Here is a 25,087-nt window from a genome sequence, read left to right as displayed (position 1 = left end):
CTAGGGAGGGCAACTGCCAAGCACCTAAGTGTCCTCCCAGGTCCAGGCAGGCCGAGGCCAAGCCTCGAAACCAGAATGCAGCCACCCGCTAAATAAACGACACCGTGTATTTGTACTAATTACACGTTTTTATTATCGTTATCACTTCTCACAAAGACCAAAATACAGTAGGTCGGCAAGAAAGAAATGGGTCCGTGCGGCCTGGTCGTGCGGCCCGCACTTCCTCACCACAGGGCTGGCCATGGCTGGGGGCGAGGCTTTAGGTGAATCCCACTCAGAGGCGCGGGACCAGCCCCGCAACAATACAAGAGGGCAGGGTGGTTTGGGGGTGGGAGTGCGGGTTACAATACTTGGAAAGGCGCCTGCGCACAACTCCTGGAATCACAGAACCTGCTACAGGTGAGGAATCGGAGGCTTTAAGGAATGAAATGCTACGCCCAGGTTCTACAGTTGGTTAGTGGCAGGGCTGGCACTAGAACCCAGGGGCCCCTTACCGAGATACTTGCAAACAATTTGACTAATTCCGTGGCCTTAAGTTTGAAGTATGATTGTATGCATTTTAAGAGGCAGAAAGTATTCAAGAATCATTCCCAAGATAACATTCCATACTTTCTACATCAAACTCTTCATTAGTGAAACTGAATAGTAAAGACAGACAAGCGCAGCAACAAAAAATAGCTTTTGTAATATAGTTCGGAATATTTAAAACCATTCTCCACCCTCCCCCCAAGCCTTTTCCTACTATCTTAACATCATTTTAAATGACAGTACACCAGCATAAAGGGAAACATGTTTTCCTGCCTCACTTAGAGTTTAGTCCACACCACCCATCCTTACCCAAAAAGTTCTCATACAGTTCCTAGTGTTTACTGAGTTCATCCCAGAAATGTTACTGAAAATTTGAATTTAATTTGACTAGATTAAAAAAAACCCTATATCTTGGTTTTAAATGTTATTTTAAGTCCTTATTTACAAGGTGATTTGGTTCAGTACGCTAAAGATGAAGTCCCATCTGATTATACAATAAGACAAGTCTGATTACGAAACAAGACAAAACCACTGAATCAAGTGAATCTATAGGAAGCCCTTTAGATGAGAATCCAAGCCTTCAAACTCCAGGTTCCCTAATGTCAGTCCGGCCCAGTCCCATACCTTGGAACCCTCTCATTTAAAAGGGGATGTTTTGAGACTGGATCTGAGATTTCAAAAAGTATTACTAGTTGGTGTCAAACAGAAGTGTAAAAGCCTATTAACATCAAACTGAGGTTCTCCAATACAAAAAGAAAAACTAAAATGGAGAGGGCTTTAGAGTTAAGTGGGCAAAAACCAAATGGTTGCAGGAATTCTCACCCCTAGATGGAGAAAGTTATCAAGTCTCCACTTAGAGTTCTTTCTACTTAAAAAAAATCAAGATGTAATTACTATTAACATTCAAAGGGACAGGTGCCTTTAGGTATATGACAAACTCAAATTTATGGCAGGGGGCACATCTGATTAAAGCTGTTGTGAAGTACCTGAATTCAATCACTGTTCTACAAACAAGTACGCTCTCTATGAGCTGATATTTAACAAGACTATCTAAAAGGGCAATGAAATACAAAGGGACTTTGGACAAAGTCCTTTGAGACTACTCAAGCTGAAAATAAATACTGACTACTACTCAGTAAGCAGGTATTACAGAACACCACAGAATTCAGGTGCTTAAAATACCAATGGGGGAGGATCAATCATTGAATCCAAAAATCACCTGAATTAATAAATTCAGATTTAGTTTTAAATTTTCTATACTGATCAAGACAAAGCATTTCTCCAAAAGGCTTGCATCAACATTATCTAACAAAAGCTAATTAAGTAAAACTATCTAATTCAGCAGAGAGTAATTCTATATTTAATTATTCCGAGGATCTGAAATTTATGTTTGCACTAAGATTGTACTAACATAATAAGCGAATGAGTAATGAACCAGACTGAAAGGATTTTCAAAAGTTTGGCTTACTTAAAGAAAGCAAATAGTTTAAAAATATTTTTGGAATTATGTGTTTGCACAAAACAAATGATGTAAATTTTAAAGTAGGTTCTACTTTATTTGCCTTTAGTACTATTTGCACTTGAAGAGAAAGTCTTAAGTTTTATAAAATTGAGTTTTTGCTAAGTGACACTGATTCCAAATTAGCAATCTCAAGTAAGTTATCAGAATCCATATTAAATTCATTCTTAATTTTAAAAAACCCCATTTGCATTGATTAAATCGCTGCAAAACATCTAAAACTTAAGTGAATTAAATAGTACAAGAAGCCCTGCCTGAGTTAGTTGGGAAATTAAAGTTACACTAGGTTTTTAAGGGCCTTCTGATATTTGCAATCTCCTCAAACTTGTTTATCGTGATCACAGATCTGCCATAGTGTTTACCAAATCTTATTCTGATCCACTTAATTCCAGCACTGCACAAATACATCTTGACAGAATAAATATAAGCACTATCACTGAAATAATGGATCTATATTGCAATAAGGATACCATTACACACCTTAATTTTTTCCTTTTGTCTCTTTCCCACTAACTCAGATATTAGATCACATTCCTGATTGACAACAGAATATTACTACTGCCTAACTAGAACTTAATAATTGTCATACTGAAAAAGTATGGCTAATTTTCTTCCAAGAAAGACACGGTTTGAATAAACATATAATGGCATTTTTAAACTTTAGATTGTTACATTAGCAGTTTTACCTGGGCAAATTTCATTAGTGTTATTCCTTTAGTTTGCAAAGATGATCTAACATATTCCAAAGTTTTCTTGATTTTCATACAATCCTATACTTGAGTCAAATAAAATCCTAGGACAAATAGATGTCACCAAGCAAGTGTCACGGAAAGAGGTACAAAATTAATTGACTTCTGCTGTTTTATATTACACTGAGTTCAATGAAATCACCAAGTTCAATTAAAAGCTACATCCTTAAATCTTTGCTACTGAACAACTGTGCAAATGAGACTTTAATAGAAAGGGACTTTTTAGCATTTCAGATAAAGTTCCTCAAGAGCACAAAGAAACCAAAAACCACACTTGCACCAATGGGTTGCTAACCTGTGTGGACCTTCGTTTCTTTTTTTTTCCCCCCTGCTACAGTGACTCAGGAGAGCTGTTCTCTATTTCCATTCAGAAAAGATTTGTCCCCATTGCACCTTTGGCAGAGACCAAGCATCAACCACTACTGTCTTTAGGGTGGTAGTTAATCATTTTAACTTTGAAGTGCTAACTTTATTCTTAGTCCTCACAGAAGTTAACACTGCTTCTCAGTGGGAAGGATATAAGTGGAAAAGCAGCTACAATGCTCTTTCAAAACTAAAGGGATAAGGTCAACGAGACAATTTCTAATCATACTAGGAAGGTGCTGCCACAGAATGCTTGGGCTGGGAAGTGCTATTGGGATGCAAGATATTTGTCTAGAATATTTACTTGTCAAAGGAAAAATGAATAGAGTGGGGAAAAAGGGGTCGGCCACAAAGCAGCAGTGCTAAACTTTTAGATGCACTGCCCTCCCCTCCGCCCCCCTCTCTAATTTAGCTCCTTAGGTCATACTTTTTGAGACAGTCCCAGAGTAGCAGAAGGATTGTAAGAGTTGTGGGACATTTGCAGGCAAGCCTGCAAATTGAGGTTCTACTGCACCTCAAAATACACCTTTTTGCTTAAAAACACTTACTTCACACTTAAAATATATCCAGTGATTAACAGTTATAACTTGAAAAGTCAACTACTTAGTAGTTAAAAACTGCTAATTATCATAGAGGTCACAGACCACAGAAATTAGCAGCATTGTGAATAGAAGCCAAACTATATTTTTATAAAGCTTTTCTGAATGCTTAAAAAGTCTCTCTCACTATTAATTGCACTTAAGACACACCCAGTTTCCATTCAATCTTCCAAATATGTCCATTTTTCTTCATTTGTAGAAAGAGTATGAGGGACCAATTTATTACTTGTTCTAAGGCTATCCGTAATTTGATAGATAAAGATTCCATTCAGGATATATGCATCCAGTGTAGAGGAAGGCAAAGCATCTATGCTTTCTGGAGCTGATGGGGTTGCTTATAACAGATTTCACAGCTTGGACTGTAGTGGCTTCAGGTGTTTGTGAAAAGATTCATGGACCTGTAGAGAAGGGAAAAGAAAAAGGTACTGATAGCATAGCCTACTAATTTTAAATTATTTACTAATTTCTAAGAGAAAAGTGCTGCTGTGAATACATTTCTATACATAGGTCCTCTCACACTTTTTAGCTTTTTTGGGGTATGAGCCTAGTATCAGTATCCCTGGGTCAAAGGGTATGCACAGTTTAATGATTTCTAAAGTATGGCTCCAAGTTGCTTTCCAGAATGGCTGGACTACTTCATAGCTCCAAAAATAATACATTATTGTGCCCACAAACAATATTTAATACAATGGGCTTACACTTGTTTACTACTTTTTTCTGACTCTAAATCCAGCCCTATTTTAACTTGTATGGTTCTCTCAATCTCTTGTTTGGCCAAGAATTCTTCCTTCTGCTATCCAGAGTGGCCCAAGTTATTTATTTCCTTCTCTGATACTAATTTGTTTCTGATGCCACTTCTAATAGTTGGGCCATGTAATCTTTTAGAGCTTATTATGGTGTATTGCCAAGGCAATATTCACAGCGGTTGCTATTACTATGAATATGCTGGCGTGGTTCTGAATCGCAAAATATAACACTCTCCATATAAAAGTCAGAAGCAAAACATTTATTCAGACACCAGAAGGCCATATCCCAACACCAGTAAACCGAATCCATCATAGCAAAAAAGAAGTTAAAACACATTATCACTAGAGAGCAGCTCCATGCCACAGCCTTCCCCCCTGCTGGGGCCTTCCCACAAACTCACTCACAGCACAGTGTGCCTCCTCTCTCCCACAGCTCTAACTGCTCTGAGCATTTCCTGTTCCACCCTTTCCTATTCCACTAGTTCAGCAAGTTCCTCCTACCACATGTGACTTAGGGCCTATTAATGGATGGAGAAGATCTTCAAATCAAGCAAAAATAAATTACCAATACATGTGGTAAACAGTATATAGTATGTTGTTGATCTAAACCTAATTTCTACCAGAATACTTTCTGGTTTCCCCAGCAGTTTTTGTCACATATTGAGTCTTTCCCCTACTAGTTGGAAGCTTTGGGCTTATCTAACATTATTTTGCTGTTTGCCTCTCAGACACTTCCAAGCTGTGTGACCCTGGGCAAGTCACTAACCTCTGCCTGCCTTAGTTTCTTCAACTGTAAAATGGGGATGATAATAGCATTTACTTCCCAGGGTTCTTGTGGGGGTCAAACTAGATAATATCTGGGTCTTGTGTACCTAAATCTATCTGTACTACGGATCAACTTTATTTTTAATCAGTAACAAATACTTTTGATTACTGCTCTGTTTGAGGCATAGTACAGCTAAGAAAGCCCCTTCTATTCTCATCTTTTTTTATTATTACCCTTGAGATTCTTGATATTTTATTCTAGATCAATTTTGTTTTTATGAGCCAAGTGAAATAAGTATAGTCTGGAGAAAATATACAGTAACAATAATGCATTTGGACAGGAGACCTACCACAAAACAGTTCAAATGAAAAATTTCGAAATTATAAAGAACAAGTTTGGCCCCAAAGAAGAGAGAAGTTAAGACATTTTTTTTCCTCCTCTTATGCAAAAGTTGGGGTCCACTGGTGTGGAGCAATGAATATAACAACATTTCTTTTCCAATGAGTTAACTGGCTTTTCTAAATTTCCCCTCTTTTTCCTCTTAAAAAATTTGTTTCAAGGAATGGTTCTTTGGGAAGAAGTAGTGGGAGGAATACATGGGAAAATCTAGGTCACATAAAAATGAAAGATATTAATCAAATCTCTTTTTAACAAATCCTGCTCTTGCCAGTCCCTTATTTTAACTCAATATGAATCTTTATTTCAAGTGTGTTTCTTGTAAGGAACATATCATTGGATTCTGCTTTCTAATCCATTATCCTCTTCTGTTTTATGGGGTAAGTTCATCCATTTGGGTTCACAGTTAAGATTAGACTGTGTATTTCCATTATATCTTCTTTGCCTCTCCCCCTCCTCTTTACAGAGAAGGTGGTACAAGAGAAGGAATTTGATTGACACTACTAGCTTGTAATTAAAAATGAAAAAAAAAAAAGTTCCAATCCCCCTGTTCTTCTCTTTCTCTAACCTAGATTCTGATACTTTCTTTTCTTTTAATACTCCTAGTGATCTGCCCTCTGAAATTGAAGTTTAGTTTGCTTTTCCCTTCCTGACTCCCCTTCTTGTTGCCTCATGGATTCCTATTCAGTCTATTTTAATTTTCACAGTCTGCTACTTGAACTTTCAATTTTTTCCCTTCCAGAGCGAATTAATTTTTTATCTCTTGCTTCATTTCTTCAAAGTACTCTTGTAGTCTTTGGAGTTAAGCCTGAGACTCTGTTGGTGATTGTGAAGTAAATTCTCTTCTAGGTTGTCCTCTTGGGTTTTTCTTGACCTATAATGTTTCTTCATAGGCTTTGTGTCTTCTTACTACTATCTCCAGCCTTGAATCTTGGTTTGGGACTTCTCACCAGAGTCAGGCTTTGCCCCTTCATACTTTTAGATGGGATAGTGCAACCCTTTTTTGGTTCTGATCTTGATTTCCTTGTTTCCTGTCACTGGCTTCCACCTTCCTCATGTATGTGTGTTTAGAGAATTGGCAAGACTTCTGAGTCTCCAATCAGGTCCATGGTTGGCTTTCCTTGTTCTGGGAGCAAGGTGCTTTTCCATCTCCCCTGGGGCATCTTTGATCAGGGCCCTTCCATGGGTTTCTGCCCACTTTATCTGCATTGGTGCTGTCTTGATGCCAATTTCAATATCTTCAGCTTCTGGCAATCGTTTTACGCAGCAACCCCCTTCTCCCCAATCTGAGGTCTTTCTTTGGATTTCGTGGCCGCTGTTCAAGCTGGTGCTGTTTCTACATAATTTTTGGAGTACGAGAGTTGGGCTCTTGTGTGTCCTTTTACAAGGCTATCTTAACCAAGAACTACTTTTCAGTTATTTCTTTTCATCTCCAACTAAAGATACACATAAATGCAGATTTGTAATGGAAAAGCAAGTCAACAAAGGGTAATTCTTACCTCTGTTTTATTCAGTGGGGATTTCTTGGCCCATTCAAACATGTTTTCATAAACATTGCCATCATAGCGGCCAAGCACAGAGCCAAGTGTAAAATCCTGATAGTCAAATGCATCCACCAAAGCAGCAGAATCGGGGCGGATTATCATCAGGAGCTCCTTCACCCGCTGGTTCACTTGAGTAAGCTGGGACTCTGTCAAGATGCCCCCCTGAAAGGGACACAAAGAATTTCATTAATGCTGATACAATTCTGCATATGAATTACAAGAAACTGAGATTAATGGCTATAAACCTGGCTGTGGGCATTCCCCTGACAAAATTCAGCATTTAGGCTTGAAAATTACTAACCTGTAGAAAGTCCCCAGAATTCTGACTGATTCCATACAGGGCATATAAAAGACACAAATTCTTCAGGACTGTTTGAATGGATTTGTCCTCAATTTTGGAGAGATTTCCAGCAAACAGCTTTACTACCACATAGTGGCAATGAGCCTAGAAAAGGGAGAAAAAACAAAAGGGTGAGAATAACTTACATAAGAGAGGGTATTTAATAACTTAAATAAGAGGATGAAGGTTCTTTTGAACTTTTACAGATAAATCACTGACCTCACTTGCTCGAACAAGGTCCACAGAGGTTAAGTTCCATGCTACATCTTTGCTTTTTCTGAGCTTCATTTCAGCTTGAAGGTTCCTTGCTGCAGTTTCCACTAATCTGTTAGGAGAACAAATTTGATTTCTCAGAAATAGGTATTATTATTATAAGCTCCTTCAATTTGTTGGCCCTTGGGACCACACAAGCTTATGAGAGAACATATTTTATTTTTACTTTTTATCTTTTTTATCCTCTATCTCCCTGCCCAATGGAACAATTGGAAAAAAAATAACCATCCCCAATATACGTAGTCTAGCAGAGCAAGTTTCCACATTGGTTACATTCCAAATTCTAAGTCTCATTCAGGATTTCAAGTTCATTACTTCTCTGATGAGAACGGTAAGTGGCACGATTCATCCTCTGAAATCATGATTTATGTCCTTCAAGCTGTTTTTCTTTATAGTGTTGTTGTCACTATACACTGTGCTCCTAGTTCTGTTCGCTTTGCTTTGCATCAGCTCACAAGTCTTCCTACTTGCATCTGAAACTGTACATTTCTTATGGCACAATGATGTTCCATTATATTTGTTCCCAAATGAATTTAGCCATTTCCAAATAGGCAGGCACTACCTTAATTTCTGCTTTGAGGCTACTACAAAAAGAGCTGTTATAAACATTTTTGTACAAATGAATCCTTTTCCTGTTCGTTCAATCTCTTTTAGATATAGACCTAGTAGTGGTATTGCTAAATCAAAAGGTACAAGCAATTTTTTAAGTTTTGGAGAATTGTCCAAATTACTTTCCAGAATGGCTGGACCAATCCACAGCTTCACCAACAATGCATTAACGTGCCTCTTTTTCCACAGTGCCCTCAATATTTGTTATTTTCCTCTTTTATCACCTTTTCCAATCTGATAGGTGTGAGTTGCTTTATTTTGCATTCCTCTTATTAATAGTGATTTGGAGCATTTTTCCATATGGTTGTTGATAGCTTGGATGTCTCCCTTTGAAAAATATCTGCTCATATCTTCTGACCATTTAGTAATTCCCCAATAGATGGGGAATGAACTCTTAGTCTTTTTTTTTTTTTTAAGTTTAAGGATGGCCTTTATTTTTAAAAAAAGTCTTTAGGACTACAAATTACAGAAGAAGCAGGTCATGTAGCAGAAACCCATTAGAGAGATACAGAATATCTACGTATGAAAACTGAACATACACTCCACTCACAACACTATCAGTAACAATGCTCTTCCTTATAAGGCTATTAAACAGTTTAAAATTATATTACACTTCATTCCCTCATGGTGTACTTCTAATTTTAATACCAAATTCTTGGCTCTTAATGGCACGTGCCATGATAGGGCATATTTCACTGATGTCCTGGCTGTTTCCAGCTTTGATGAAGAGTTAAGAAGACATTATTTTAAAATGGTCACTTAAAATATTTTTTCCCTACCACAAAATTTAGCCGTAAAAAATGAGGCAACAATCATCTTCTCATCTTCTAATGGCTATGCTCAGTATGTAGACAAATTATCAGCAAAGATAAAGTAAAGTAAAAAGGTAAGCCATTGGAATAAAAAGATCGAGAGCTGGAAAGGAAAATTTTTTGGCTTGTGGCATAAACTCTTAGTCTTATAAATCTGAATCAGTTCTTCATATATTTTGGACACAGGATCTTTTTCACAGAAACTTACTGCAGATTTTCTCCCAGTTACCTCTTTTGCTTTTAATTTTAACTGTATTACATTTGTATAAAAACTTTTCAGTTTTATGATCAAAACTGTCCATTTTAGTCATTGTTCATGACTCTAAGCATCATGAACTCTTCCTATTTCCAGGTATCTGAAAAGTAATTTCTTCCTTGCTCCTCTAATTTGCTTATGATGTCTTCTAGACCTTCCTGTAGCATTTGGCATTGTAGATAGCTCTTTTCTCCTTGATTATTTTCTTCTCCCTAGGTTTTCGTCCCACTACTCTCTCCTGTTTCTATTACTGCCTGTTTGACAACGCCTTCTCTGTCCCCTTTGTTGGATCTTCATCAAGCTCACATCTACTAACCAGGGGTGTCCACACAGAGCTTTGTCTTGGGGCCTCTTTTCTTTTTCCTGGTATACTATTTTGCCTGATTTAATTGCCTATTAGACATTTTGAACTGGATGTCCTGTAGACATCATAAAGTCAACATGTTCGAAACATCTCATTATCTTTCCCTCAAAACCCTTCCCTCTTACCTTCCCTATTATCATTGAGAACATCACCACCCACCTAGTCCCCTAGGTCCCTAACCTAAGTGTCATCCATGACTCCTTACTCTTCCTCAACTTTGAATATCAATTTGTTGCTAAGTTCTGTCAATTCTACCTTCAAAATACCTTACCTATGTACCCTGCTCTCTCCTCTAACACTGCTACCACCCTGGGGGAGGCCCACAATATTCCTAGATTACTGCAATAGCCTATTATTTGTCTCCCTGCTCCAAGTCTTTCCTCACTGTAGCCCATCTCCCATTCAGCTGTCAAACTCATCTTCCTGAGCACAGGTCTCACTCTATCACACACCCTCTCCCTTATTCAACAAATTCTAATGGTTCCCTATTATCTCCAGGACCAAATATAAAATTCTGTTTGCCTTTCAAAGTCTCTCATAATCTGACTGCATTTTACCTTTCCAGTCTTCTTACACCTTACTTTACTACACAAACTTTGTAATCTAGTGACACTGGCCAATCTGCTGATCTTTAGACACAATACCCCAAAGCTCCTACTCCTGTCACTTTCATTGCTATCCCCTATGCCTGGAACTCCCTTTCTCTCTCCTCATTCTACTTCCTTGCTTCCTTGGTTTCCTTCAAGTCCTAGCTTTTAAGGTCCACCTTCTGTAAGAAGCCTTTCCCAGTCCTCCTTAATCTTAGTGACTTCCCTCTGAGATTACCCCGAGATTTAGCTTGTCTGTATCTTACTTGTACACAGCTGTTGGCATGTTGTCTTTCCCAGTAGATTGTGAGCTCCTTGAGGGCAGGGACTATTTTTTGCCCTTCCTTGGGTGAGAAATGAATTTCATTGTTCTGCTTCCACAACACTATGCGGATGGGGGTGCAAGCACTGGGACCTCAGGCTTCCCCTTATTCAATTTATGGTTAGGGTACATCCTGTCTGAAACAGGGGCTAGAGGCTAGGATGTGATAACACCTCAAAGCCTGAGAGTTCAAACAAGGGGAAAAGTTATCTTGCATCTGTGCACACCTAAGAACCTTCATACATATTAACTTACACACCCATGCATAGATTATCCCTCCATTTTTTGAACATGGGACCTGTGATCGGGAGAGGGAACATGTTAGGGAGTAATGTGTAGTGGGTGGGCCAAAAAGATTGTAACCTAGAAAAGCTGGGACCAATCCCAGCTCTGAAGGGAGGGACCAGGAATGACGAACCTCATAAAAAGGTCAGTTGGACTTCTGTACGGTGTGTATGTCCCTTTTGGGGTATCATACACCCAATTCTTGCAAGAATTGTAAATAAATGCTTCCTTTGCCATTCAGGGCAGAGCCAAGATGGCGGCTGGAAAGCAGGGACTTGCTTAAGCTCTCCCCCAGGTCCCTCCAAACACCAATAAAAAATGGCTCTGAACAAACTCTAGAGCTGTAGAACCCATGAAACAGCAGAGGTAGGCAGGGCTCCAGCCCAGGAAAGCCTGGATGGGTGCCGGGAAGGGTCTATTGCATGGTGCTGGGAGCAAAGCGCAGCGTGGGCCGTGCCAGGACCAACCCAGACCGGGAACTGGGCAGAACAGGCTGTAGGGCACTGAATCATTGAGTTGTGGCAGTTGCCAGACTTCTCAGCCCACAAACACCAAAAACAACAGAGAAGGTTAGTGGGAAAAAACTGTCGGGACAGAGTGAAAGGGGTTAGCAGTCAGCCACCGCCCCGGGGGAGGCCGAGGTGGTGCAGCTCTGAGGCTGCTTCCAGAGCTATAGCTGCAGTTGCTTCCAGCCCCAGGCCCACCTGCTGGGGGGAATTAAGTGGCAGATCTGAGCAGAAGTGCAAAGCCTGCTTTGCTCTCTGCCTGTACCTGGGCCGCAATCCTGGTTGGTGGTTCTTGGGGGAGAAGGAGCGCTGGTGTGGCAGAGCTTGCTGTGTAGAATTAGCTCTGAAAACAGCAGCGCGGCCCCTCAAGCTTGGGACAAAGTATTCTCTACTCTACAAGCAGTCCTACCCCAACAAAAAGCTCAAGGGTCAAGTAGTTGGCTAGAAACACGAACAGAGAAAATGGACTCAGATTTAGACTCAGACTTTGGAATCTTTTTTTGGTGACAAAGAAGACCAAAACATACAGCCAGAAGTCAACAAAGTCAAAAAGCCTACATCAAAAGCCTCCAAGAAAAACATGAACTGGTCTCTCAGGCCATGGAAGAGCTCAAAAAGGATTTGGAAAAGCAAGTTAGAGAAGTAGAGGAAAAATTGGGAAGAGAAATGAGAGTGATGCAAGAAAACCTTGAAAAACAAGTCAATGACTCGCTAAAGGGGACACAAAAAAATACTGAAGAAAATAACACCTTAAAAAATAGACTAACTCAAATGGCAAAAGAGCTCCAAAAAACCAATGAGGAGAAGAACACCTTGAAAGGCAGAATTAGCCAAACGGAAAAGGAGGTCCAAAAGACCACTGAAGAAAATACTACCTTAAAAATTAGATTGGAGCAAGTGGAAGCTAGTGACTTTATGAAAAATCAAGATATTATAAAACAGAACCAAAGGAATGAAAAAATGGTAGACAATGTGAAATATCTCATTGGAAAAACCACTGACTTGGAAAATAGATCCAGGAGAGATAATTTAAAAATTATTGAACTACCTGAAAGTCATGATCAAAAAAAGAGCCTAGACATTATCTTTCAAGAAATTATCGAGGAGAACTGCCCTGATATTCTAGAGCTAGAGGGTAAAATAGGAATTGAAAGAATCCACCAATCGCCTCCTGAAAAAGATTCCCAAAAGAAACTCCTAGGAATATTGTCGCCAAATTCCAGAGCTCCCAGATCAAGGAGAAAATACTGCAAGCAGCCAGAAAGAAATAATTTGAGTATTGTGGAAACACAATCAGGATAACACAAGATCTAGCAGCCTCTACATTAAGGGATCAAAGGGCTTGGAATATGATATTCCAGAGTTCAGTGGAGCTAGGATTAAAACCAAGAATCACCTACCCAGCAAAACTGAGTATAATGCTCTAAGGCAAAATATGAACTTTCAATAAAAGAGGACTTTCAAGCTTTCTCAGTGAAAAGACCAGAGCTGAATAGAAAATTTGACTTTCAAACACAAGAATCAAGAGAAACATGAAAAGGTAAACAAGAAAGGGAAATCATAAGGGACTTACTAAAGTTGAACTGTTTTGTTTACATTCCTACATGGAAAGGTGATGTGTGTAATTCATGAGACCTCAGTGTTAGGGTAGCTGAAGGGAATATACATTTACATACATATACATACATATATATGTATGTGTGTGTGTGTGTGTATGTATATATATATATACACACACACACACACACACACACACACACATATATATATATATACACACACATACACACACATATATATATATTATGGACAGAGGGCACAGGGTGAATTGAATATGAAGGGATGATATCTCAAAAAAATCAAATAAAGGGATGAGAAAGGAATATATTGAGAGAGGGAGAAAGGGAGAGATAGAATGGGGTAAATTATCTCACATAAAAGTGGCAAGAAAAAGTTGTTTGTTGGAAGGGAAGAGGGGGCAGGTGAGGGGGAATGAGTGAATCTTGCTCTCATAGGATTTGACTTGAGGAGGGAATAACACACACACTCAATTGGGTATCTTACCCCACAGGAAAGAAGGGGGAAAGGGATAAAAAAGGGGGGGACAATAGAAGGGACGGGAGATAGGGAGAGGAAGTAATCAAAGGCAAACACTTTTGAAAAGGGACAGGGTCAAGGGAGAAAACTGAATAAAGGGAAACAGGATAGGAGGGAGCAAAATATAGTTAAGTCTTTCACAACATGAGTATTGTGGAAGGGTTTTACATAATGATACACATGTAGCCTATGTTGAATTGCTTGCCTTCTTAGGGAGGGTGGGTGGGGAGGGAAGAGGGGAGAGAATTTGGAACTCAAAGTTTTAAAACCAGATGTTAAAAAAAAAAAAGTTGTTTTTGCATGCAACTGGGAAATAAGATATACAGACAATGGGGCACAGAAATCTATCTTGCCCTACAAGAAAGTAAGGGAAAAGGGGATAGGGGGAGTGGGGTGACAGAGGGGAGGGCTGACTGGGGAACGGGGCAATCAGAATATATGCCTTCTTGGAGTTGGGGGGAGGGTAAAAATGGGGAGAAAAATTAGTAACTCAAAATCTTGTGGAAATCAATGATGAAAACTAAAAGTATTAAAGAAATAATAAAATATTAAAAAAAATAAACGCTTCCTTCACTCACGTCAGTTTAAGTTTTGTTTCTTAAGGGAGTGACTGAACCCCTTTTCTAACACCTGTTTCACCAGTGCCTAGTAAAGTACCTGTCCCACCAAAGATGCCTAATAAATGCTGGATGACTGACCTTCTACATTTAAGTCACCTATCCATTTGGAGCTTATCTAAATAAGACACAACAGCATATTGTAGCATTTAAACTCACCGGGCTGCTCGACGTTTATAGGCTTCTACTAGGCTGTCTGGGCTGTTGATATCCACCACTGCTGGCCAAGCTGCCACCTGCTGTGGCTGGATGCGCTGACTAACCAGGTCATTCAAGTAGGACATTGTGCCACCCACCAACTTTCCTGAATGCACTTGATCATAGCTTTTCATCAAAAACCTAAAAGACATCAAGTTATGTGAGCACTGAGTTATATTGCTTTCAAAGAGACAAAGGAGGGAAAAAAACCCTAACTCTGGACTAGAAAGGCACATAGAGCTTATCTAGCTCAAACCCTTCAATTTACTGATGAAGGAGAGATGAAGAGTAGATGAAATGACTTGCCATGGTCCAAGAATCTAGAGCCACTTTGTGCCAAGAAGGCTGACAGGGGTCATAAGTGCACACAATTTAATCACAGTATAATAGGGGAACTCCTCCCTAATGTCATATTCCAAAGGCTTCCCGTGGCATGGAAATGATGCGGGGTTCTCAAGGGCACTGCTACAGAGAAGCACAAGCCCTGGCCCATCCCACATAGAGGGAAGGCTCTGGGATACAGTAGTGCACTCATACTTACAAGAAACAAAACCAATGGCTATAAACCAGTGGTTATAAACTTGTCTATAAATAGCCTCCTATGAAAATTCAGGATTTAGGCTTGAAAATTACTAATTTGTAGAAAATTTCCCATATTCTGATTGATTCCATACATGGCACAAAAGAGACCTGAATTCTTTATGGTAGTTTAAATATGTTTGTCATTTAGTCTGGAAAGATTTCCTGAAAAGAGCTTTGTTACCATATAGTGGCAATACACCATTATTTTCACTCATTAGTATTTCAGGACCAGTCTAAGTTCAGAGAGGCTTAACAAGGTGACAAGATGATGAATCTCTTTGCCACAGCAACTCCTGAAGACCCTCTCCTAAATAAAGGGTTCCGCTCTGTGTTCACTGGAGGAAGCCCACTAACCAATGAAAGATAGATTGTCTGAGGTACTAAAGCACAACAGGGAAAAATGCTAACCCAGTCTAGGACTCAGGATGGGAAGTTGTAAAAGTTGTCTTTGAGGGACAAATAGGTTTATCAAGAGATGTCAGCAATGATTAAGCCCTTACCGAGCTGTTTGGAGCATCATCACAGTGTTTTCTCCTTCAAAGGTACAGGCGGGGGTGAAAGTGACATAAATGTTTGGGAGGCCACTGCAGTGGGAGTATCCATGCCCACCACAAGCCATCCGGCAGGCTTCAATGCCAGAATTAGCTGTCCAAGAGGTGAAAGCCTTAAGCCCAGCTGTCAGTGCATGAAGCTAGAGAGGAAAAACAGATATCCATAAGAATATATATGGCAGTGAGGAGAAATGTCACCAGTAAGTAAAACCAAATATCCATGCTAACAGCAATAAAAATGTTCCAAACGTCTGGATGATATTCCAATATTTAAGTATGGTCATCCAATGGACTTAAACTCAAAGTTCTCATTATCTTTCCTAATATGATAAAACTCTTTATGATAGATCCCTCAGTATTTGATAGTAGACAGAGTCACCCATTTGCACTCCCTTTGTTGAAGAATGAGCAATTGCGTACAAAACATCCACAATACTAGCTTTAAAACACTTTCCAAATAAAGAAAATATAGCACCTAGGCCTCTTTTTGTTTTCTGAAATGTTAAGAATACCACTACAGCAGCATCCTGTTCTAAGATCCTTGGTTTCATTTGAATGAAACAACTATTCAATCTTGTAATTGAAGATAGTCAAGGTTAGGATGGAACTAGAAGTCCCTGATCCTAAGAGGCTTTATGATGACCCAACTAGGAGTGGAACTTACCAGTTTCCTCAATCTACTTAATTCCAACGACCAGGAAAAGGAGATTCCCCTCCATCCACCCTTAGCTACACCCAGTCATACACTTGACCTTGCCATCCCTCACATGTCTACTTCCACATGTCAATGACATCTGATGTCAATCACATCTGATTATAATTTTTATCATTCTATTTTTTCCTTTGTCTTGCCGGACCAGCTCCTGATTTTGTCCTCACAGTGACCTCCAATCTCATTACCTCTCAGTTCTTTTCTATGCCATCATTTTTCTGGCTATCCTCTATTCCCCTCTCAATCTGTTGGTGAACTTGTTCAATTTTACAATTATCATCTACTCTCAAATCCCTTATCTCCTTGTCCTCTTGTTAATTATGTTTTCCTAAATTCCATCCTTCTTACCATCAGACTCCTTCATTCCTTTTCATGTTTTAGAAGTCATGGAACCCTGCTTCTTGGGTCCACTAAATAGGTTATCTAATCTCAACTGGCTTTTACTGCAGCAAGTTAATTCTTCTATTCCTCCCTAATCTCACTCTAAAGAATGGCTATTTCAAACTTTATCATCTGTTCTTGCAGACAATAGAGGGGGCAACTGATAACCTTGCAACATACTTCACTAAGTTCCCTCTTCCCCTTCTCACACTTCTCTGACATTACCCCCTACTAAGTCCTCCTTTATGGCACCTCTGGTGATAAAGTAACACTACTACTTGCCAAGGCCAACCCCTCTGTAGGCACTCGTGAAGGCATCTCTTCCTGTTTGCTCCAGCACATGGCCCCACTATCATTTGCCCTCTAGTCTTTAGTCTCTCCCTATCCCTGCTGCCTATAGACATATCTAAGGTCCCCTCATCCTTAAAAAAACCCTCATTTGCTTCCACTGTCACCTATAACTATCATCCTATATTTCTCTTCTCTTTCTCAGTTAAATTCCTTGAAAAAGTCATCTATACCCTGTGCTTCCAACTTCATTCAGTAAATGGATCACTCTAAAAGCTACCAAGGATCTCTCTCTTTCTCTTTCTCTTTTTTTAAAGGAACTAATGCATTTAATTCTTAAAAAATGTTCACCATATTGGACTGAGTCATAAGAGCTGGCCTGGTGATTCAGCAAATCACTCAAATGATCCTGGCTTCACTTGCCTTACGTATAAAATGAGGCTGGCAGAATGAGCTCCAAAGGCCCTTCCTCTCCTTAATCTTCTGATCCTGGTTCAGTACCCCCATTTTACAGACGCAGAAAGTGAGGACAAGAAAGGTTCAGTACTTTTCCCAAGGTCATATACCAGATTTGACCCCAAGTAATCTGCCTGCAAATCTGAGGTTTCTTTCAGCTCTAAAAATACTATCATCCATCTCTCCCTCACCACCCAACACAATCCATCCTTTTCTCTCTCCTTCCCAGTTCTCTGTGATACCCTGTTCTCTTGCTTAGAGACCTTTCTCTAGAGAAGATCAGCCAATACCAAACTGAGACAAGAGTGACAGGTGAAAAGTGAGCATCGAATGAACTGCCATGACCAAACCGGCAGGACTGTCTCCACTGAGAAACTCAAATTAATTTTACTTTGTAATTGATTCTATATTGTATTGATTTCATATTGTAATTAATTTTGTCCCTTTTGTCTTTTAGCTAAGTTCAGGAATTCAGCTTTCTCCTCTGTGATTTATCGTTTATTAAATTGTTATTATTTATTGAAAGGAAAAGAGTCATCTTCCATACCAAATTAGTTCTTGGGTAAATACCAAAGACATCTGGTGTTATCTTCAAGTTCTGAAGTTAGCTCTAAGAGCCACCTTGTCCTTGAACTTTCCTGGAAGGAAAGTTGTTATCTCCCTAACAAACTTTCTAGATGCCAGGGAGTCTGCTAACTCTTATCCACTAGCAAAGATTGCAGGATGCAGATGGATTGAATAAATCAATCAGCATTTCTTAATGACAGAGGGAAGTGGTCCTTAGCCCCAGGTGGGTACCAGTCCACATTCTTCAGGAAATCCAATCATAATGTTCCTGCCCCCACAATGATGTCAGCCTATCACCAATCACACTGTTTCCATCTGTGATGCTCCCTGTTTTTTGTTCTCTTGTACTTTCCAAAACTATATGAAAGTTAATAAGCCCTACTTTGTAGTCTTTGGTCATTGAGAGAAGCCACTAGTCCAATTTATTGGTAGCTGTTAGCCTAACAAATTGAACATGATCGGACCTTTGTCTTTCCGTTTACCTTAATTATCGAAAGTAATGCCACACCCCCCCCCCCCAATACCTACAGGGATGCAGGTTCTGAAATCAGTGCAACTGTTTGAGAGCCAGCTGGTAGCTTGTCATTGCTGATGCAGTGACTAGCCTAGGCTAGGGATCTACGGGGAGGCACTTTGAGTGTTCTTTTAATTGCCAAATCAAAGAGCCTTTCCCCAATCCATATCCTTTTTGACTGTTTTGCTACATTTGAAACTGCTAGTCACATTTAATTCCTCCCTGGGTTTTGGATAGCATTTTCCATCACAAGCCTTTTGAGTTGTCTTACAGCCTTGCATTGCTGAGAAGAGCCAAGCCTATCAAAGTTCATCATCACACAATGTGGCTGTAACTGTACAACATTTCTTGTGAATGTACCCTTCTTTTCTCTTACAAAGCCATCATCCTAGATAAGACTTGCCTTAACTTCTGCTTTAGCTTTTTAATTGGTCTCTCCCTACTCTAGAAGGGCAACTAGGGCAGATGGGCCTTGAGTCAGGAAGACTTATCTTTGTAAGTTCAAGTCAGGCCTCAGACATTTACTAGCTGTGTGACCCTGGACAAGTCACTTTAACCTCCTTTGCCTTAGTATCCTCATCTGTAAAATGAACTGGAGAAGAAAACAGCAAACCATTCCAGAATCTTTGCTGAGAAAACCCTAAATGCGGTCATGACGAGTTGGACACGACTGAAAAACAACTGGCAACTCTAGTATATTCCTTACACAGCTGCCAAAGTGTTCTACGAAGCATGATCTGACCATGTTACCCTCCTCCTCGATTCAATAAATTCCACTAATTCCTTATTGCCTTCTCCTTTGAAATCTTCTCAAAAAAATTTTTTTCTCACCCAATAAAAACTATAGTGGCTAGAATATACCAACCCCATATCTCCTTTCTCAGAATCCCTTTTTATATTTACACTGAATATATTTTCACACATACAGTATTTGTCATCTTGTCCATCAGAATATAAGTTCATTGAGGAAGGTTTAGTTCATTCTTTGGACTCATATCCTCAGCATACTGTTTGGCACATAGTAGGAGCTCAATAAATACTTGAAGGATTGGTTGAAGGACTGGGTTGACAAGATTTAGTCAAAGTCCCTCCCTACCTTTTTAGTCTTCTTACACTTTACTTACTCCAGACTCTCTAGCACTCCAGGCCTTCTTGCTGTTCTTTCCACATGACACTCTCTCCCAACTTGTGCACTTTCACTGGCTGGCTGTCTCTCATGCCAGAAAGGCCCTTCCTCATCACCTCCAACTTGTGGAATCTCTGGCTTCCTTCAAGACTAAACTCAAACATCACCTTGTGCAAGTATTCTTTCCTGCTGCCAACACCCCCATGCCCTCGGCCGCCCAGCTGATAGAGCCTTCCTCTCCAGATCCCCTCCCACGTGTTCTGCATCTATCTATTTATGTACATATTGTCCTTGAGAGTAAGGTCTGTTTCTGCCAGGTACTGAGTAAGTACTTAATATGCAAACCCATACTATACGTATTTTCATCTCTGATATTCAGTTTTAATCAGAAAAAACAGTTCCTATCTTTTCAAAAAGTACCTGGAACATCTGTATAGTCCTTAGAATCAGATTACTTAGAGTATTCATAGAATTTTGGAGTTGGAAGATGCTTCAGGTTATCTAGCCCAACCAATATTTGAACAGGAATCCCTTCTGTATCATCTCTGACAAAATGTTCATCTACTTAACAGCCTACAGTGATAGGTCATTTAGTTACTTCCTGAAGTAGCCCACTCTATTCCTGAAGTTTTAATGATCAAAAGTTCTTCCTTCACTGTAAAGATAATGAACTGTGAAAGACTTAGTAAGGTCAACACAGTAACCTACCACAGTTCCAAAGGACTCCCGATAAAAAACATGCTATTTCTAAATAGAGAAATAATGGACTCAAAGTATATTTTTTCTTTTTCCTGTTTTCAGATTTGTTTTGCATGACTTCATATTTGTAATGGGTTTTACATTTCTCAGTGGGTGAGGAAAGAGTTGGGGGAGGAAGAGAATCTGGAACTGACAGTAAAATAAAACTGAATTAAAAGTTCCTCCTTATATTGAAATATGCTTCTCTACAGTTTCCATCCATTGATATAAGTTCTGCCTTTCAGAGCCAAGTATTCCGAATCTCTCTTTCACATGAGATTCCTTTGAAAAACTGAAAAAACCTATGGTCCTCCTTCCCAAGTTCCTTCCTCAAGTTCCCCCGGAGAATTTTGTACCTAGGCCATGGTTTTCAGTCCACTCACTATTCTAGTCACCCTCTTTCTGGACATGTCCCAGTTTGTCAATGTCTTTCCTAAAATGTGGCTTCCAGAACTGAACAAAATTCTCTATATGGTCTGACCGGGATAGAATACAGTAGAACTATTACCTCCTTCTGTTCTGGACACCCTCTTTCTATTAATATAAACTAAGATTTTAAGAGATTTTTTGGTTGCCATTTCATGGCTAACTTACATTGAACTTACAATTCAATAAAACTCCTAAGAGTTTTTCCACTTAACCGTTCATCCCCACCATCCTGTACTTTAACCCAAGTATAAGACTATTTTTAATCCTTAATAAATTTCATCTAATTAGGTACTGTCCATCATTTTGGTGCTCGGAGATCTTGTTTGGATCTTGATCATTACCAATATATTAATTATCCCTCCTAGCTTTATGTCTCCTATAAATTTGATAAGCATGCCATCCAAATCTAAGTAACTGATGAAAATGCTGAGCAGCACAAGGTAAGGACAGAATGTTGGGGTACTAAGCTAGAGTCCTAAGCTGAGACTGACTGCCACTCTTTAGGTCTGGTGAATCTGTTCCAAATCCACCCAGGGGAGAAGAAACTCTACACCCTTGTGTTACAGTCAAAGTCAGGGACAATTTATTAATATATAAACATTTGACTCGGAGAGAGGCCCAAAGGGGCATCCCCTTGCACTTTATAGTTATGAAACAAAAGACAAAATTTCACAGCAAACTAAAAAAGTACATAATTTAGGTTTTAAGGTTTTTGATGTGCTTAAACAGTGCAATGGTAATGTCAGCCTACCTTTGGAGAAATAACTTCCTAAAACCAATACTGCCTCTTTAACTATTCCCTTTAAAGGATTCTCCTTCCAATTTAGTCAAAGATGTACAAAAGAGATGCCTCTCTTAATTGGATTAAACAAGAAGACACTCCCCCTTTTGGTTTGTTCAGACACTGTCATAGCATTTTTTTCTTTAACATTTTATAAAACAACTGAGGTCTTCGTGCTGTAAACTTCTACACACTGTAAACTGTATTATCATCCAACCTGTAACTCTCTCTTTTGTCTATAAAGATAGTGTAAGAGATTTTGTCAAAGGCCTTACTGAAATTTATGGATGCCACATCCAAGGTACTTTCCTGATCTATCAGTTTGGTCACCCAGAACAAATAAATACCTCAGGTAGTTCACTCAGGTTCCCTTGGCTGATGTCCACATTAATTCGATGATAGGTTTCCTTCATGAAGGCTCCCACAAATTTAAAGGCATAGGCAGTGGCCAAGAGGGGGAAAAGTTTATACTGCTGCGTCTGAAAATCCAAGATCTGGGGTTCAGGATCACTAGAGCAAAAAGAGAATAAGGAAAATGTTCACAGGTGCTGACAATTCTTCAGATGTTCAGTTCTGATTTTTCCATTAAGTTTCTTTTCTGTCCAAGCCAGGATAGTATATGCTAGAGCAGATTCCAAAAAAGTGACAATTAACATTTATGAAAGACAGCTTAGCAATGAGGTTTATAGCTAAGTGACTAAATGAAGAATATTTGGATCACAATTTTAGAAAGAAGAACTATGTAGATACTTAATTTCAAGAACTGACCAAAGTCATTGACATTAAAAATCCATTCTTCTTCCAATCACCTCTTTATTTTTTAGACAGGAAAGGGTCATGATGGCAGCATGAACCACTGTATATCGCTCATGAAAGAAAAGAACACCTAGCTTAAAAGTTACTCCCTTCATCCAAAACTTCTAACTACTGGTGGTAAAGCAAATTTTCAAATTTTGCTCAGTATTTCTTCATCTAGGGAGCTGAGAAGGTTTTCTTGCAAGTCTCACCCTGCTTCCATGGTGAGAAGATGGGTGTAATTCTCATTTTACAATCGGAGAAAATAGAGGTATCAATTACAGTAGTAAGAACAGTAACATCCTAATTTAAAGTCTTGCGTTGCTACATGATTTACATATGTGTAGCATCCAGGAAGTTTGCTATTCTAAATGGGCACAAATAAAGGCAGATCTTTGGCAAATGTACTTCTCAGATATCAATCACTCTTACCCTGGTTGGATTTCAGACTGGTGTCTTACTAAACTGTAGCGGATGGCAATAGTGCAAGCTTTAGACAAAGATCGAGCTGCCTCTCCCACAAGGAAGGATCTGACAAACACCATGGTTCCATATGTCAATCTGTCACTTAAAGGCTTCACATATGTGCCATCCGGTTTGACCTAAAAGGAAAAAAAATTTGGCTCAGACTGCTTTTTCTTGTTGTTAGATATATGAACTGTAGTTTGGGCAAAACAAAACACATTCCTTAAAAACTGATTTGATTTTCATTGTAAGTTAACAGAGTAGTAAAACTATATTATTAACAAAAGAACAAAAATCTCCTATTCTAATGGCTATTCACAACCAGAATTTCCAAGTTAACTACTGTTTTCCTCTTTTGTCTCCATAAATACCTGGGCGTACTTCATCAACATATTTTCCCGAGGAATTCGACAGTTGTCCATCTTTAGGTAACCATTATCCATTTCCTCATAGCCAAACTTGGGCCCAATGTCTCCAACGGTGATGCCTACCACAAAAGAAAAATGGGGACATGAAACACTGAGAAGTTAACTTTTGCATAAACAGAAAATATTTTGTGGTAAATCTGCATTTAGAAATCATCTCTTCCTAGCCAACGTTTTTGGAAACTGGGGAGCAAGGGAAAACATATCAAAGTAAGAATACATGAGAATTATAAGCACAAATCACATTAGTTTATTCTTAAGCCAGACACAAGGCAACTTCATAGCATTATTCTGATCACAGGAGGCTTCCTTCAGTAGCAATGACTCTAGGTGTTATTCCTAACTGGAAAAACAGTGATAACCTAATAGTTTTCATTAATCTAATTAGGTAGTCTTTTAAAGATCATGAAGACTATCTAAGAAATCCATCTACAGTCAGTTTCAACCTCCATCTGGGGGTTTAAACGTAAAATGAAATAAATGGCTTCAAAAGTAGATTACCTAGTGCTAGGAATGCCTTTAGCAGAACAACCAAAGTGGTTAATTTCATCTCCCTCCATGGTACCGAATAAAAAGAATTTTACCTGGAAGAGGTTTGTGTGTTCCTATTTCACGAAGAGGTACAATGAAGGCATGCAATCCATAGCACTCTCCCTTAGTGTAGAGCTGAGCCAGAACTATGGCATGGTTTGAGGTTTTCCCAACTGCAACGTTGAAACCAAGAATAAGCAAAGTGATCAAAAGATTCTTAAAAACAAAAAAAATTCTCAACCCGCCACCCTAATTATCTCTCTGTTCAAACTATGCTTCCAGGCTATACCACAAGGTTCCCAGAAACACTTTTGAATGAGAATACCAACACTCAACATTTAGAAACAGGATCCACCTAAACTCCACTCTGTTTCCCAGGATATTTTGAATTTTAAAAGCAAACTAATTTCTTTTTCTAAAAGAAGAAATTTATTTAAAATTTTTCAAAATTTTCCTTTCTTCAAGTTTTTGGACTATGTTTCTAGAAATGTTTTTTCTTGTCAAAATTTTATTTAACATTTGACATCATGCAATTAGACCTAAAACTGAACTTTTAACTACTGATTTCACTATAGGAAATACATTGAAAAGATATAATTCAAATGGGGTGGGGAGGGAGAGAGAGAGAGAGAGAGAGAAGGGGAATGTCATTTGTTCAAAGGTGTTCACCTCAATGATATTTAGGCTAAAAATAGCCCAAATATCCAACAATAAAGGAATGGAAAATATGGAATATAAACTATGAAAAAACAACAATTTTGTATACTACGTCAATTCATGGAAAGTTTATGTGAAATAAAGTGAAAAAGGAGGAACACATTACAGACTCATATTACAGCTATGAAAAAAGATTATTTTATACAATAAAATAAAAAAGATTATGATATACGATGATTAGTAACAGATTTGGGCTAATTAAATTCCTTTTCCATTTGTGTATATACATACTTACACATCTTAATATCAGCTTGACATCTGAAATAGAATCTTATAAGAAATTTTAATTTTTGACCGTGAAAATGTATATAAAGCTACTTACGTCCACCAGGCCACCACTTAATGGAAGTAACAGTAGGGCTGTTGAGAATAAACTCCTGTGTCTTAGGGTCATAAGTTGCTGTGGTTTCTAGGCCTCGAAGGTGAGTTCCTATAGAAAAAAATTACAGTTAGTTTATGAAAAGCAAGGGAAAAATGGGAATAATGTGGAACTTCCTGAGTTAAGATTTAGCTCATTTCTTCAATTTCTGTGACTGCTCATTAAAAAAGCCCC

The 25,087-nt window shown here is 38.9% G+C and overlaps 1 protein-coding gene across 2 annotated transcripts in view; it reads right to left on the bottom strand.

The window, feature by feature from the left end:
- Positions 1–109: 109 nt before the first annotated feature.
- The window catches only part of ACOX1 (acyl-CoA oxidase 1), a 47,975-nt gene continuing 22,997 nt past the window's right edge, over positions 110–25,087 (bottom strand). For both annotated transcript variants that reach the window (XM_036754568.1, XM_036754567.1), the window contains exons 4-14: positions 24,857–24,964; positions 23,871–23,990; positions 23,233–23,348; positions 22,829–22,998; positions 21,949–22,111; positions 15,559–15,749; positions 14,438–14,617; positions 7,770–7,875; positions 7,512–7,655; positions 7,166–7,372; positions 110–4,156 (exon numbers count right to left, since the gene is read on the bottom strand). In XM_036754568.1, the coding sequence (XP_036610463.1) occupies positions 4,106–4,156; positions 7,166–7,372; positions 7,512–7,655; positions 7,770–7,875; positions 14,438–14,617; positions 15,559–15,749; positions 21,949–22,111; positions 22,829–22,998; positions 23,233–23,348; positions 23,871–23,990; positions 24,857–24,964 (1,556 nt within the window). In that variant the 3' untranslated portion in view covers positions 110–4,105. The remainder of the gene's footprint in view (positions 4,157–7,165; positions 7,373–7,511; positions 7,656–7,769; positions 7,876–14,437; positions 14,618–15,558; positions 15,750–21,948; positions 22,112–22,828; positions 22,999–23,232; positions 23,349–23,870; positions 23,991–24,856; positions 24,965–25,087) is intronic.

This window comes from Trichosurus vulpecula, chromosome 4, assembly GCF_011100635.1.
Source record: "Trichosurus vulpecula isolate mTriVul1 chromosome 4, mTriVul1.pri, whole genome shotgun sequence".
In the NCBI taxonomy this organism is placed as follows: domain Eukaryota; kingdom Metazoa; phylum Chordata; class Mammalia; order Diprotodontia; family Phalangeridae; genus Trichosurus; species Trichosurus vulpecula.
This window is presented reverse-complemented; position numbering and strand designations above follow the sequence as displayed.